Raw genomic sequence first — 16,021 nt, forward strand, 5'->3', positions numbered from 1 at the left:
TTCCTGCTGGGTTGGTGATATTTCATTGGCTGGATCATAATATCAAATTTCCCATCATTTTGTACTTATCAACAATCTCCAAGGTCTGGCTGATGTGGTTGGACTGATTGATGCAATAGCCAAACACGGTACTGTTTTAAATGGAAACTCTTTTCTGACCATGACTTTTATTGGCTGGTTGCAGTAGACTGTGTAGACCAATCACCACAGGGTGAACCTGTAGAGCTGTACAGTGACTTACTACGTAAACTCAGCAGATTTGTACAAACAAAAGTAAACTGCAGTTGTTTTTCTTTCCAAGTCTTCTCTCTTTGCGCGTCCTGACTCTCTCTCATACTTTATGTTGCAGTCAGAATGAGTTGCATTACATGGCACAAGTGGTGCTTTTAGTTTTATCACCTCTTACCTTTTACGAAACACCAAATGTGAGATCTGGTGAAAAGTGCTTTTGCAAAAAAAAAAGGTAAAATAAACTGAACAAGTGAAGTGGAGGAAATGGCAAAGACCAAGTGTTTTAATGGGTTTTCCAGTTGGGTTTTTATTACAGGACACAGGCAGGCAGAGAGAAATGGAAAAGAAAGAGGAATAATACAGTTAATGGACTTTATTCTTTCTTTTTATCAAATTTTGGATTTTCTGCCTCCGGACTTGGAGGCCAATTGTGCTGCTTTGACTGGGTCAGAGCAACGATTTGAAGAGAAGTAGTGGTTTGACATTCACTGGTTTTCAATTAAAAAAAAATGAATATCTCCTCCTTTGTGGGGTTTTTTCTGACCAAAAATACATATAGCTAACATATTTTCTTTAACTTATATTTGTTATACATTTTCACCATTTACTTAAGCCCTTTTTGAACCGTTTTAATTATTGCCTGAATCGTGTGTGAAACATTGGAAAAAGTACAGACAGTTTTTGACCAGGGGTCAACACACAACCTTTATAATTTAAAACAGCACATTTAGATTTCTACTCTGCCTTCACTTTTAATAATTGAACAATGAACTGAAGGCCTCACGGAGCACTTTCTTTTAGGAAGTGAACGCCACCCCTCCTCTCCCTTTCCTCCCCCACATCATAATGTAAGGCTTTGTCCACGGAGTTAACAACAACATAATAAAGTGGGGAGCACTTAGCACCTTCACACTGGTCCTGTATCCTCACTGTAAGAGGAGCAAATAAAATACCAATAAAGCCAGTGAGTTGTTGTGATGGATCATAATGATCATAATTAATTAAATCAGTTTTGTAAGCAACAATCAATGTATATAATATATTATAATTCTTTCAGTTTTTTAGTAGCATGTTAGAATATGGCAGCTATAAATCTGTAGGTGTGAGATAAAGCCTGACCTTTCTGCTCTTTAAAGTCCACCCATATATCATACACACCAGTCCCACCTACCACTGATCACATAAAACTAATCTTTATGATGCATGTGTTGCCTTTCATTAGGACATATTGATCCCCCACCCTCCGGCTTATCTTTGGCACTCAACACATATGAAAGATGTCTTTGTTTTTGACGCCCATTGATTTTTCCAGGCTTCGGTTTGACTACTGTGAACAATGATGATGTTATTAGATTTGCTGCTTTCACTCTGTTTCTCTTTTATGTCTTGTTTTGAAAAGTGATTAAATGATGTCTCTGATGTTGACGTAGATGTCCACACTGGAGCAGGAAGGGGAGGAGGTGGTGGGACAGGCGCGCTGTCCGTTTGAGTCCAGACAGTCCAACGTTGGACTTTTCGCAGGTGAGTACATTCTGCCTTGTAAATATGATGCAGTACAGTCAGACTCTCAGATCTGCAGAGGTCACGTCCAAATGACTGCGGTACCAGACCTGGACCAATATTGGGTCAAAGTTAGAAAAAATAAAAACACGCTATCTACAGAGTTGTGTTCTTTTGGGAGTTTTAGGAAGGACATGGAGAAGCTGCTGTTCACATTCATGTGTCCAGCTCCTTCCCTGACATCATTTAGTCCATGTTCCAGGTCACAAAATCCATCAAGTCACACACTCACAAATGACCTCATTTCATGACACACTAACTTTACAGCTAACCATGTAACATGGATAAAACTCTTGAAACTCTCAGGAAAGAACCTGCCAATAATCTGGATTCAGTTCTTGTTGTTTGTTTGATCTACTCTAATATTTAATCCTGTTAATCTGGCTCACCTCCAGAGAAGCAGCTCCAACTCTTCCCAACCTACAGCTAGGCCTCCTGTCTTGTAGAAAGCGACACTGTCTCTGCACCATAAATTACAGCAGGTCTCAGAGTACCATCTCGTAAAGCGTCTGTTTCACTTTTGCTGCCTTCACCCCCGACACTTGTTTCCACCCACTCCATCCAGCCTTCACCCTGTGTTACCTCTGTTTTAGCTAGTATGAGAAGACATCCCCAGAGACCCCCAGAAAAGAAATGTGAAATGTGCAAGATATTTTTAACAAAGAAACTATTTATCTCAGAAAAGAGTTGATTTCATAACCTGCTGTCCACATTGTAATATAAGCCAGTTCCTTCTCTGTTGCTGTGTTAGTCAGCTTTTGCCCTCCTGACCCTGTGTTTTTGTCACCTTTATATTACACACTAAGAGTGAGAAAAACCTCATTTAGTTTCACTTCAAAATGATCCAACCGTCTCTTAAATGTAAATGTAATCAAACCAAACTGTGTTACTTTACGTCCATCTCAGTTTGAACAGCCAGACCAGGAAACCAGACATGAAGAGCAGGGATAAACACAGGCTATTATCTGAATTCACCCCTGAATGGATTCTAATGTGTGGTTCATTTTTTTAACTAATCACAGAGTAAAGGAAAGCAGTACTTTGTGAGAACATCAGGGTCAGAGAGGTTCAGGGGAGGGAATGAAGCTGATCCACACCTGTATTCAGTCCAGCTGGTTCTCTGCTGACATTTCTACAAAGTTCACCTGCTGTGTTATTAAAAAGCGACAGCTTCTCTTACATCTGTTCTCCTCTGCCTCTTTTTAAAGGGCAGCAAAAGTCACCAGTGACCAAAAGGACACTCTAAAAGAGCTGATTTATCCAATTAAACTGTGGTCGCCCATGATACGTCTCTCTTTTTGAACTCAGGTGGAGATTTCTACTCGGCCACAATGACCGACTTCTTGGCCAGCGATGCTGTCATTTACAGAAGCCTGGGAGAAAGCAGCCCCGTCCTGCGTACAGTCAAGTATGACTCCAAATGGCTGCGGGGTGAGTGTAGAGGAGCGTTAAATACACGACGGGGATGGTTCAGGTTTATTGAAATGAGTTGATGTATGATCAGTGCTGAGACTGACAATGACAACGACGTTTTTCCACCTCCCACAGAACCTCATTTCCTCCACGCCATCGAGTACGGCAACTACGTGTACTTCTTCTTTAGCGAAATCGCCGTAGAGTACACCACACTTGGCAAGGTAAAGCATCGGTACTCGTATTGCTGCAGAGCAAAGCACAGACACAGATATGATTTTTTTTTTTTTGCTGTCATTTTTCAGGTCGTTTTCTCCCGAGTGGCTCGTGTTTGTAAGAACGACAACGGTGGTTCGCCCAGAGTTCTGGAGCGTTACTGGACGTCGTTCCTCAAAGCCCGTCTTAACTGCTCCGTCCCCGGTGACTCCTTCTTCTACTTTGATGTCCTGCAGTCGCTGACCAATGTTCTCCAGATCAACCACCGGCCAGCAGTTCTGGGTGTCTTTACCACACAGGCCAACAGGTCAGTAAGAAACAGCCAGAGTGGATGAAGCAAATGAGGAAACTGAAAAAAAACTAGTTTCTTTTGCTTCTGTGATAAGCCAATGACTGTATAACTGTGTTTTATAATAAGTGCCACTTTTTTTTTCAGTTGGATTTAAAGCTGACTAGTTAACTATGTTATTTCAAATAAAGATGATTAGCATATAGTCATAATAATCAGTCAACAAATGACCAATGACGGACTTCCTAAATATAAATGTCATGTTTTAGGATATTCACCAAAGCACTACAACAGCGAACACATTTCACAGTTTGCTCACACTACATGCTACCTTTGTAACAGTGTTTCTTTGCGACCTCTCTCAACAGTATCACCGGTTCTGCTGTCTGCTCTTTCTACATGGACGACATCGAGAAAGCCTTCAGTGGCAAATTCAAAGAGCAGAGAAACAGCGAGTCGGCCTGGACACCTGTTCCTGAGGAGCAGGTCCCGAAGCCAAGGTGAGAGCCGCATCTTTAAATAGCAAACTGTCACTTACCAAAAATGCATCGTGACAAGGGAGGCCACGCAACTGCAGCTGCTGTTATTGTTCTGCAACAGTGACTCCACGCACCTGTTTTCTTTTTCCTACCTCGTCCCTTTAACAAACAAACAGCTGCCTCTGATTCTGCATCAGTCCCTCACAAGTCAGTCGAATCAGTGTTGAGATTTTCTTTTTTTTTTTTTTTTCCAAAGGCCTGGCTGTTGTGCAGGCGAGGGCTCAGCTGCTGCCTACAAGTCATCCACCACCTTCCCCGATGACACCCTGACCTTCATCAAGTCCTACCCTCTCATGGACGAGGCCGTGCCCTCGGTCAACCACAGACCCTTCTTCACCCGCACCACCAGCAGGTACCAGGATCACAGTCACTGAAAAATGATTAAAATGATCACATTTATACTGCGGTTATTGTTAGCTGATTAGCATGAGGTGAAACAGACAGAAGCAATAGATTAAAATCAAAGAAAGGATCCTCACCAGGATTTGGGAAGGTTGGTTTTGTTAATATTCATTATGAAAACATAAGACACAAGTTTGTTCCATGGTTTGAACTGCGTCAGCAAATAGAATCCTCACTGTTTGAGGAAAGAATTAGAATTAATTTTCAGTCAGTTATTTATTATTTACAGCAGACAATTGAATCTTTGTTTTTGCAGAAAGAACCACAGCATTTATGGACAAATTGAGACGCATTGATCAACATTGTCCAAATCCTTTGCTTTTATGATCAAGAGACGAGGCGATCAATATAAAATAGTCTTCTGTTTAATTGGGTTTGAAATGATCAGACGCACATCTAAAATAGACTGAAATAGAAAAGCTGTTACAGAAATGACAAAATTACACAATTCACGACCTCCTAACGTGCTTGATCCTAAGAACACAAGTAATTGTCCAAAATGTCCAAAGAAAGCATTCCGATTTTGATTAGTCATGACTGCATGGTCCTTCTTTTTAAATTTTGTTTGAATTCCCTACCCAAGCCATTCATTTGTGAGTGTCTTTTTTTTTAAAGTCTGAACAACATTCCAAACCCCAAAAGTAAATTATTTATTTATTAGGAAAAATGTGTTGGACGCATTTTACATTTCCATTTACCACTGCTTTAACTTATTCCCTGTTCCCCAGCTCTACCTACTGTATGTGATCATATGTACTGAGTAGGTTTATTAAGTATTAATTACCTTCAGTTTAGTAATGTAAATGTCAGCAGTGAAACTACTAACTTCATCATATATTTTAAAAAAATCCACTCTTACATACTCACTGAGAAGAGCATCTTCATCCAGTCATGATTTAAAAACACATGTATTGGCTGCAGGCCGCTGCTATTTCTACTGAGGTTTATTACTTCAAGTGAAAACACTGAAGTATTATTTTATACAATCATATGGAGGTACAAGGTTTTGATCAGTAAACTCAAAAGCACCCCTCCCCAAAAGAAATAACTTCAATACTATAGTCACTTGTTTTCAGAGCCACGTACATGAAAACACACATAAGATCCTACACACCAGTGGACACACACACTCACAGATTATACAGGACCCTCTTCCATACTTCCTGAAGCGAAGCCAGGCTGACAGCTAGCCAAACGTCTCCACACTGGGAAAACATGCGCCACTTCACATCTGGCGCCAAAACCATCACATCTGCCTCACTCCTCCCCAGAGAGGGGCTAGATAAATGAAACCTTACCAGAAGTAAATCGCGCAATACCGTCAGGCCGATGCGAGGATGTGCCAGTCAAGCCCATGTCGGTAAACAAACAGGCCTCTCTGGGACCATCTGGTACAGGACAGCGTTGAAAACGTGGCACAGAGGCCTCCACGGGTGTCCTTTGGAGGAGAACCTAAACGAGAAGCGATGCCAAGAAGTACAAATGGGTTTTACTAGTTTTTTACGAAGTTTGTTTGTTCAAGTCCCACGGCCAGAGAAGCGTGCAGAGGAAGTAAAGATTATCCCTCCGTCAGCAATCACTGGACTCAAGGTGCCCTTCAGCCCGGCTCCTAATCCTTAGCAGCACCACTGAAGCTGTAGTGGTGCCGCTGTGTCATTAGTGGACAGCTCCCAGCTGCTGATGTGTGCTGCTGAACGGACGTGAGGAGGCGCAGCAGCTCACTGGACTGCAGCTTAAATGTAACAACAGAAAAGATTGAAAGAAGCAACTTACAATAGGATTAAAGTGTGTGGCAGAAAGTGGCGAAACATCAGGGAGAGTAGATCGATGGATGAGCTGTGGGTGGATGGATGGATGGACGGACGGAGGACGAATTAACTAGATGAAGAGATTAAAGCGTGTAGGCGATGGTGGGAAGGTAGACAGAGTGATTGATTGCACATTGAGGCCTCACACAATAAGCTCACTTCTCGCCTACTGTTTGTTTACCAACTGAAAATAACTTTGACAAAGTGAAACAATTGTAAAATGCTGGGAAGACTATTTGACAACACTGCAAACGTTCACGTCACTTTATTAGATGATTAGTGTGTGGGCTGTAATATCATGTCACTGTCTTTACCGTCGGAGAACACGCGTTAGTGCCCACTGCCGAACACATGTACTGGATACTAAACTGTGGTACTTTTTGGTAAATGCGTGATTCTGTACTTCAGGTTGAAATGAAGGTTGAGCTTGAGCTAAACTACCACATACACCAGTGTATTTGTCCCTCCAGGAGGACAGTTGGTTTTCCTCTTCATAGTAAAAACATGTTTAGTGAATTTTAAAGCATAGCTGATGTCATTGAGCATTTACAAGCACAGATGAATCTATAGTTCCTAGGCTATAGAAGAAACTGGAATTATTATATCATATTATATCAACGCTTTGTCCACTCCACAGCACTGGTTTGTTTTCTTGCTAACAGTACAACAATGAAAGCCTCAAAAGCTTACAACTATGGTAGTCAGCTTGAGTCATTGACAGTTGGGAGGCTACAGTTGACTGTGTCCTCTTCATTTTGTTAAATACCTGAGACCCAGGTATGATGTTCCTTATGTTATTCTTTAAAGTTTTATCTAATATTATCTAATCTAATATTAAATCAATCAATATCTATTAAATTAACCACAGGCTAGCTGTGGATTAATTGCCATCGTATGTCATCATAATGAATATAGATAAATCAATTAATATAATCTAATATTAAATCAATCAATATCTGTATATTGCTGGAACAGAAAGACAAATAACAGCAGGTAGATGAAGATCATACAGTTGGTGGGTTTAAGTGATTACTCTGCTTCCAGACTTTGTTTGTTGAATGTCATTCTGCCCATGCATTCAAATGCTTTCAATATTTTAATCTGATTAATCTTCATAAATTAATTTGATGTGAGTGATGCATTCATTTTAACAGATTTAATCTATGGAATAATTTGCCCCAGGAGTTTAAGCATCATAATCCTTTGTTATTCATGTATTTTGAGGTTTACCTAGCAGTAAACAGAATTGTAACTTTTGTCCATAATGCTGCTCGTTCTTCAATAGTTGTGGTTTAACAGTTGACACCAAGCACCAGTCTTTTATCATAGACCAGAGCTTGCCCCTCTCTGCTGCACTCTTGCTCTGCAGTCAGTCCTCATGTTCCTGTCTCTCTGACGTGTGCAAATGTTGCAGTCCTCACTCTCTCCTTGGTCCTGGCTCTCACTAATATAAGGAGTGCCATCACTAACAAGATTGTATTCACCTGTATTCCTTAGGTGCTACACCCGCAGCACCACTTCTGCCACACCTCCATGTGCATTTATATAGATTTTTTCCAACTTTTTCAGGTTCAAGTTGACCCAGATATCAGTGGACACCTCAGCAGGGCCCTTCAAGAACTACACTGTGGTTTTCCTGGGCTCTGACAACGGCCATGTGCTCAAAATCCTCACCAGCACTGAGGGAGCTAACGCGTCCTTCAGCACGCAGCTCCTGGAAGACATCGATGTCTATAATCCCAACAAGTCAGTTTCCACTCCAAGATCTCTCCTCTCTTCCTTTCGTTGTTTGTCACGTTTCATAGTTGTGTGTTTTCACTTTCAGTTCCTAATTGTTTCTTGTCCTTCGTTTAGTATCTTTCTGTCACTTTTCCCTGTTCTTCGTTGCTCCTCTCCTCCTCTCTCTGTTCTGCCTTGATCTGTCTTGCCCACCCACTCTTGGCTCTATTGTAACATCTTTGCATCATCCTGTACAGCCTGAGGGGATGTGTGTGTGTGTGTGTGTGTGTGTGTGTGTGTTTCCCCTCTTCTTCTTTCTCGGTCTTCTTTTGTTTTCTGACTGCGTGCTTAAAAAACATCACTCTCGGCTGTCTGTATTTTCCTCAGACTGAGGCAGCCGACTGTAGCACTGATTTCAAACAAGAGAAAATATTTATACATCAACTGAAAGTGACAGATACTGTCTCTCTGTGTCCCTAGGTGTAATGTACGGGGCGAGGACAGGAGAGTGCTGGGCCTGGAGCTGGACCGGGATCACCACGCTCTGTTTGTGGCCTTCTCTAGCTGTGTGATCCGTGTGCCGCTCAGCCGCTGCTCAGACTACAGCACCTGCAAGAAGTGAGTTGCATTTGTTCATGTCACAAAACCACAGGGTGATTATGTTTAGGGCCATTACCAAGTGACCAAAACATGTCTTGGTTTATGAGGGACACTTTTGAAACCTGAAGTTTGGACTTTTGCCCACTGTTGTTTTGACTGTTTAGACGCCTAGACAAAGCAAAACCATAATCCCTCTACCTGTAACCAGTGTCTGGTGTTGTGTTTGTGTCCGAATTAATCTGATTCTAAATTTGGTCACAATTAAGGAAGGAAAGTGAACTACTTGTCATTGTGACACAACCAAATGTGACCTCTGTTTTTAACCCATCACCAAAGTGAACAGTGGGCAGCTTTAAGGGGAGCAGTGTGTGGGGACGGTGCCAGGCTCAGAGCACCTCAGTGGTAACTTGACAGCCGACCCAAGTCCGCTTCCTTAACCACTAAGCCACCACTGCCTCACAATTAATCAATTACCTTTAATTGCTGATTAACTGGCCCAAATCTTTTGAATAGAAGTAACTAAAAAACAAAAATGCTTAAACAAAGGGCAAAACAAAGCCGTTGTTCTTGTCAACAGCAGCTTCAGGAAGTTAATGGTTCTATGTCTTTTAATATATAATCAAGATTGAGTGAGCAGTTAACACATACGACTAATTAAAAATAATAATAATAAACCTTTATTAGGGTTATCCACAAGAATAAAATCTTCCTGCAAAATCCAGCTGAGTCTTAGTAGGAAAATACCAAGAAAAGTGGAGCTCGTTGATGTAATCCATGACCATGAGTCAGAGGGTGAATAGTGACTGTCACATTGTCACATTTGAAGCAAACCAGATTAAACATGGTGAAACAAAAGAAAAACAGCCCAGAGAATGGAAGCATTCCCAATGCTGCATGCTGTGAATTAAGGATTTCTCTCACTGTGATCAAGGAAAGAAAAATGGCTCCAGCAGTGCCAAGTGGCTCCAGCAAAGTCAGACCAATTTTCGTCTGCAGCTACAAATGTAAGAAATGAACCCACTCAATGTGCTGTTAGAGGCATTTGGAGAAAGGTCTGTACCAAAAAATTGCAGGTGTTGTGTTATTATCTGCCTGGTTCATGGAAGTTCCTCAGAAACTAGTCTGACAGGAAAGTGAGAATAAAAAGTAAAGTTAACAAGAGGATGTGTCGTATGGCTGTGATGTGAAGAAGCCCAGATTGTTCTAGAAGTTAGGACCGCACACTGCTGCTGGATATTTTTTTATATTTTTTTTGGATAATTACAGCAGGGCTGTTTGTTACAAACAGGAAACAATTACAGCAGGGCTGTTTGTTACAAACAACAAACATTTCATAATTTTTTTTATTCTCTCGTCTTCATAGTTTAATCTCTGAAGACTTCAGTGAGAATACAGGGAAAATCTCTGCTTAATTGACTGTTAACGAGGGGACAAGTGTTCCACCTGGTTCATTTGATCTCCTCCACCCACACACATGATTGTTGGTGGATATTTTCCGCTGTTGTGTTTGACAATGACAATATTCAATTTCGACATTCCGAGAGTTAAAGGAAACAAAATAGTGAAAATATTTCATGGGTATAAAATATTGTTAACATTTATGATGGACAGGTAGACAAATGAGGTCAGACAGGAGTATCCGTGGATCATGAAATTCTCCGATGACATTGTTTTGTATAGTGAGAAGAGACAGCAAAAAAAAAAAATAGACATTCTGCAGAAGGTGTTCTGTACTGAGAGGACACAGTCACTGAAGTACTTCATCGTATGAGAGTTAACAGGGTCGTTTGTAGTCATTTTCAGGTTTTTCCCGTTTTTATGTTCAAACCATAATCAGTTTAAATTTGTTTTAATTTTTTTTTTTAACAAAGCATTATCATTTTTAGGAGTTCTTTATAAATATGTCTAATTAATTTCTGACTTTAACAGAGACATTTTAGTAGCCAGGTCTACCCGGCAGTCCTACACGTTGTTAAAGTGCACCTCATTTGTATTATCACAGTGATTCATTTAGCTGTTACAAGCCTATTTGTTCCTAGGACGTAATAGGCACCATTGGTTGATTTCTTTAGTTGTTCCTTTCGCTCAGTGAACAGACTGCTGATCACTTTTTTATCCAACTCAGTGTTTCCCAAACTTTTTTTTCTTGCGTCCCAAGTCAATAGACATTATTCGTAAACTCCTGGGAAACATGATGCGAGATGACCCAAAAAAAAAGAAATCTCTTGAGACCCACCTGAGGGTTGCAACCCAGTCTTTGGGGAACAATGATCTAACTGACCAACCAATGCTCTGTAGCTCAGTGATATTAGCTCTGACCCAGATAACTCTCATAGCAGACATATAGATGTAACTCCTATTTTTCCTGCTTTAGTATTTTTTTCTAATCGTTTTCTTTCTTTCTTTTTTGTGGCGATGTACAGTTTTATTACTGAGAAAGCCATTGATTTAAAGGAAACTCTTTGTCGCTGCGGTGCAGTTACCATCTCACTACCCTATAATATACATACATAGTGGCTGAAGGTCTGTCAGTTGTAAACGCTTGGTAATAAGTAAAAGCCAGATTTTTTTTCTCTGCTGTTGAAAGGCAAAGTTTATGAGCAAAGCCCGACAGATTCTTCAAACTTGAGACTTTTTTTCATCCATCTTTTGTTTTGTCAGGCAATGTTTTAGTCCCAGTTCACAGAGCTGCTCCCCAGCCTCAGAGGTCTATTTTTGGAGCTGTAGGGAATGTTTGCCCCTCCACCACCAACTTCTCTTTTCCCTTTGTCAACTCTCTCAATCCCAGAGATTTTTCCTGGGCTCCATTGGGAAATATGTACACCACCATAGCATGCAAGCCCCTTATTGCAAAGGCCTGGAGAAGCTCTTAACATTGCTCATTCATAAATTGGATCCAGCTGATTGGCCGGGAGCCACCGATGTGGTGGCTTCCATTTTTCTCTGCGAGCAGGAGGAGAGAAATAAAAAAGGAGGTACAAGGGGGGAAAAATGGAAAGGGGGCCTGCCTTACTTGGGTTTACCAGGCGACTACATCCAAAATCCTTTGTAGAGGCTGCAGCTACAGCACACCTCATCCTGGGATTAGGGGCCTTATAAGCCTCATCAGCACCAGCCCAGGAGGTCAGGTTCCCTGCAGCATATCCTTCTTTACCACACTGAGGAATCTGTTTTCCTCCAGATGAGGTTTACTCCATCCTTCAGTTTCCTGCCCTCATTTGTCCTCCTTGTCTCTGTATTTCTCAGTCCTGTTTCTTCTCTATTACTCCCCCTTCACTTTTTTTCCCCTCTTTCTCTCGTTTTCTTTTCTTTTTTTTTCTACTGGAGGCCCTGCTGCCAATATTGGGTTTCAAAAAATGTTTTGAACAGCAGTAGGGAACTGCACGGAATAGGACTTTTAATAATGAAAAAAACACAATGGATCGGAGGAAGAGGCCCCCAAACCCTGAAATCCTCAGCTCTAGTTGACATTTTTGTGACCGGTTTATAGGTCGGCAGCCGTCTCTTTGGATAAATAACTCCATTTCTGCTTTAGCCCGAAGCACTATGGTGGTACTATGATATATGTAAAGGTTATTTTCCATCCAATGTCCTTAAAGTCAGAAAATATGGTTTAAAACGGAGTGAGCGCTGGATGTTTTTAGTTCTGCCTGTCCAGGGTGATCGTATTATTTCTACCTCTGACAGATGAGTCATAAAGTCTGCAGCTGCCAGTGGACGTTTAAACTCAAACTTGGTGAGAATGCGTCATTATGGAAGATTTCTCTCCAGAGGAGAGTCTCGCACATCTTTATACGGAGCTAAAAGTGAAGGTAAAATGTCAGTGATGGTTGAGGGAGGCATCAGCACAGAAGGTCATTGTTAGAGAAGGAAACTCCTCCTATCTAAACTGTGGATTCAGGTTTACGGTTTTTAAAGTTCTCTTTCTTTACAGTATATTCTGGCAAAGTCTCCGTAGGGACGCATTTTTTCAGGGCTAATAAAGGCAGTATTGCAACTTCTTCTAAATGCTTTGCTCATCTTAGCTAGTTTTATGAAATTAGGATTTACTAGCTATTTCTGTGCAGTCATGTGATACGTCCTTTTTATCTAATGTATTGTTGGCAACCTGTTTTAATTTATCAATTGATTGTGAATAATGAATAATGTGAATCCTCATTTTGCGTCGTTTCTTGTGGTGTTTTAATCATTTTATTGTATTTCAGTAGTAGTAGTAATAATAAATCTATTCTTTTTTCTTTGTATAGTCGCGCGGGTAAAGTGTTACTTTTTTCAAACTGTTACACAATATTTTAATATATAACAATATATTAATATTTCCGTCAATATCTTTTGCCATATTGTGTCATGTTTGTGAAAAAACTGCTTGACGTACTTGCAGTTACAGCAGTTAAACAAAGCTAATTGTAATGCACTAAAATATTTATTAAAATTCACGCCACTTAATTGTTGGCCTTTAAAAAAAAAAAGTCTCTACTCTTATGGATGTAGCACAGTATTTGTTCTTGACGAATAGACGGAGTGGAGGGGGGTCCACATAAAAAAAAAAAAAACCTTAAGGCTGCACCTTGGTATTGATGTCTGTTGTGTAGTTTCCCTGATTCCTTTCGTCCAGTAAAAATACACTCTGATTAACCGTAAAAGATTTGTTGTAAACATGGCATCACATCCATAATTACTCTTCTATCAGCTTTAGGCCAGTTTGGAAAGTGTCCTTTACAGCACAATCACACTGTATTAGATAATTCTATCTCCTGCCTCCTCTCCGCATGAGGTTATTCTCCAGATATTGTGTAAATGGCGGCTGAACATATTAAGCCGCAGTCTCAAAACGTGGATAAACTGTCTTCTCTCAGCAGCTAATGGATGTTTCTACATCTTATGGCTGCTGGCAACATAACACACCACAGCATAAAGAGCCATGGGGGGGCCATACATGAGCACATTGTAGGAAAGCGGCACATACAAATGCGTCATCAAATGACTTTTAGCTTAACGTCCACAGCCAAACTCCACAGCAGGTCACATCTGGTCTAGTGTTCCTTGAGTGGCTGTGGTTCAGAGGTTCATTCCTTACATACAAATGGAGGAACACAGAGAGTGGAAAGGAAGTGGTGGTGTGAAGACGGCAGGGGAGGGGAGGGTGAGGGAGAGTGATATTCATACGCACCATGTGGTGAGGTTATGAATCATTTATAAAACGATGGGTCACATATCAGTAGCCACACATGCAGGCCAGAGCCGGTTTAAGACCTCCAGACCCTGCAGTGCTCAGACTGTGGCCCTTCAACAGAGAGCAAAACAGAAATGGACTTCTTTGGACCAAAAGCTGTTTTTGATGATGAAAAGAAAATGGATTTTTTTTTCCCACTCTACTAAACTTGATGTTTTTCAAGTTTCACCTCCTGTGTTTATTCACGTACAGAGGGAGAGAAACATAGTATAGACCATTCTGTTCTGTTGTGACAAAGATGTGTAAATGTCTCTGATTCAGATCCCTTATACTACAGTTGAGGGTCACTGCAGCGATTACTGTGACCGTGTTTTTAAAGTCAACCCTCTGTTGTTTTACATCACTTAAAAGTGCCAGGAAAAGTTGATGAGTTGACTGAATTCATGATTTCAAAAGTGACTTAGGCGTTGGATGGGACTAGTTTCTGTGGTGCAGCGATACGCTGTTGTTGTGTCCCAGTGGGATTTCTCTGTAATGTTTACAGACGGAGGTGGCGTCACAGTTCATATAGTGGTAAATCATTTTTATGCTATATTTAACGCCACAGTCACTGGAGTTCTCATTAAAGCTTCTCGCCTTTTAAAGTTTTTTGTTTAACATGCTAGCGAACACAGCACTGGAGGAAAGCTCTAGGCCTTTTTTTCATATTTTTGTTTTCTTACTTTTATTCAGCACAACAGACTTAATATATCTCCGTGGAAATGTTTGAGGAGCGGAGAGAAGTAAACATGACTGTTGTCATGCTCTCCGCGCTCAGTTCTTAACGCTCATTATGTTTGAGCTGCTGGGTACGTTGGCAAACATCATGTTCTGAAAAGTGTTTTTTAAATAACGTTGAGATGGTTCGGCAGATACTCTGGAGTCATCCTGTGATCACGTCTGGGCAGAAGTAAGGAGAAAAGTTGGAGCGACTGATTCCACAGGAGCAGAAATTTAAAAAAGTGTAAAAACGAAGGACCGAGCGCCAAGACTGACAACAGATCAGCACAAGAGGCTAATCAACACCAGTGACACGTGGCAGGGAAAAGCACTGGATGGTTTTGATTCAGCTGGGAACGTGACAAATGACTATTGATGCTTGTTAATGCTGACGGTCTTAAAGGCAGGAAGTAAACAGTCTCCACTCTGTCAGCGTGTTAGCCACTAAATCACCTCACAGTACTGTAGCATAAGTGGGATCAGATGTTGAACTCATCTGATGGTGTTTCTCTCTAAATGGTGTCTCATGGATAATCAGTGTGACCTCACTCTGCATTCTATAGTTTATGTCCTATGACATAGTGTCTCAGTCATAAAACCACAGTATTAAACAAATTCGTGTCATAAAACCACAGTATTAAACAAATTACAGAAGATCACATTTGAAAAAAAGATTAATTTATATATGAAATTTCTAAAAATACCACTGTTTAAAATAGTTTTTCATAGCAGTCGTAGTTGCTTTGTCAACCGATATTTGGAAAAAATTAATAAAACGTGTGTGTGTGTGTGTGTGCGCGTGTCTTGTTTCTGATCTGTTGCTTTGTGATAAACAAAAACAAAGTGGGATCTATTTTTATTATATAACAAAGAGATATGACATTTGATTTCCTTGATTAAAAAACTATATTACTCCAAGTTATATTTGTTTATTGCTGAGGCTTTAAGAATGTCTTTGTTTTATTTCTCCTGATCAGTCCAGTTGATAATCGCTGTGTTTACCCTCTGCCTTATATAAATACCTTGTTTATGTGGGAGAAATAATTATGCATTCTGTTTTTTTTCTGCCTGTGAACGAGTGAAAAAAAAAACTATCTTTTTTTTAATCCTTCCACATCAATAAGAAAACAAAAGCAGCTCCCGCTGTCCTCACTCTAATCAAACACTAATCTGATTTTATCTTCCCTCTGTCTCTTTTCATTATTGTTTATGTTGGTTCCAGTTAAGCTGATCACACCCTGGATACTTGTTAGCCTGTGTTTGCGGCTCAGCTAATTACATATTTTATGCTTACAGAGAGGCAGGCCCTTTA

The 16,021-nt window shown here is 40.6% G+C and overlaps 1 protein-coding gene across 3 annotated transcripts in view; it reads left to right on the forward strand.

The window, feature by feature from the left end:
* sema6cb (semaphorin 6Cb) overlaps positions 1-16,021 on the forward strand; it is an 88,412-nt gene that overhangs the window by 39,208 nt on the left and 33,183 nt on the right. For all 3 annotated transcript variants that reach the window (XM_017038083.2, XM_017038084.2, XM_017038082.2), the window contains exons 7-14: positions 1,662-1,752; positions 3,100-3,222; positions 3,340-3,428; positions 3,510-3,727; positions 4,078-4,209; positions 4,445-4,600; positions 8,028-8,204; positions 8,658-8,795. In XM_017038083.2, coding sequence (XP_016893572.1) covers positions 1,662-1,752; positions 3,100-3,222; positions 3,340-3,428; positions 3,510-3,727; positions 4,078-4,209; positions 4,445-4,600; positions 8,028-8,204; positions 8,658-8,795 — 1,124 coding nt within the window. The remainder of the gene's footprint in view (positions 1-1,661; positions 1,753-3,099; positions 3,223-3,339; positions 3,429-3,509; positions 3,728-4,077; positions 4,210-4,444; positions 4,601-8,027; positions 8,205-8,657; positions 8,796-16,021) is intronic.

Source organism: Cynoglossus semilaevis, chromosome 13 (genome assembly GCF_000523025.1).
Source record: "Cynoglossus semilaevis isolate Cse_v1.0 chromosome 13, Cse_v1.0, whole genome shotgun sequence".
Classification (NCBI taxonomy): domain Eukaryota; kingdom Metazoa; phylum Chordata; class Actinopteri; order Pleuronectiformes; family Cynoglossidae; genus Cynoglossus; species Cynoglossus semilaevis.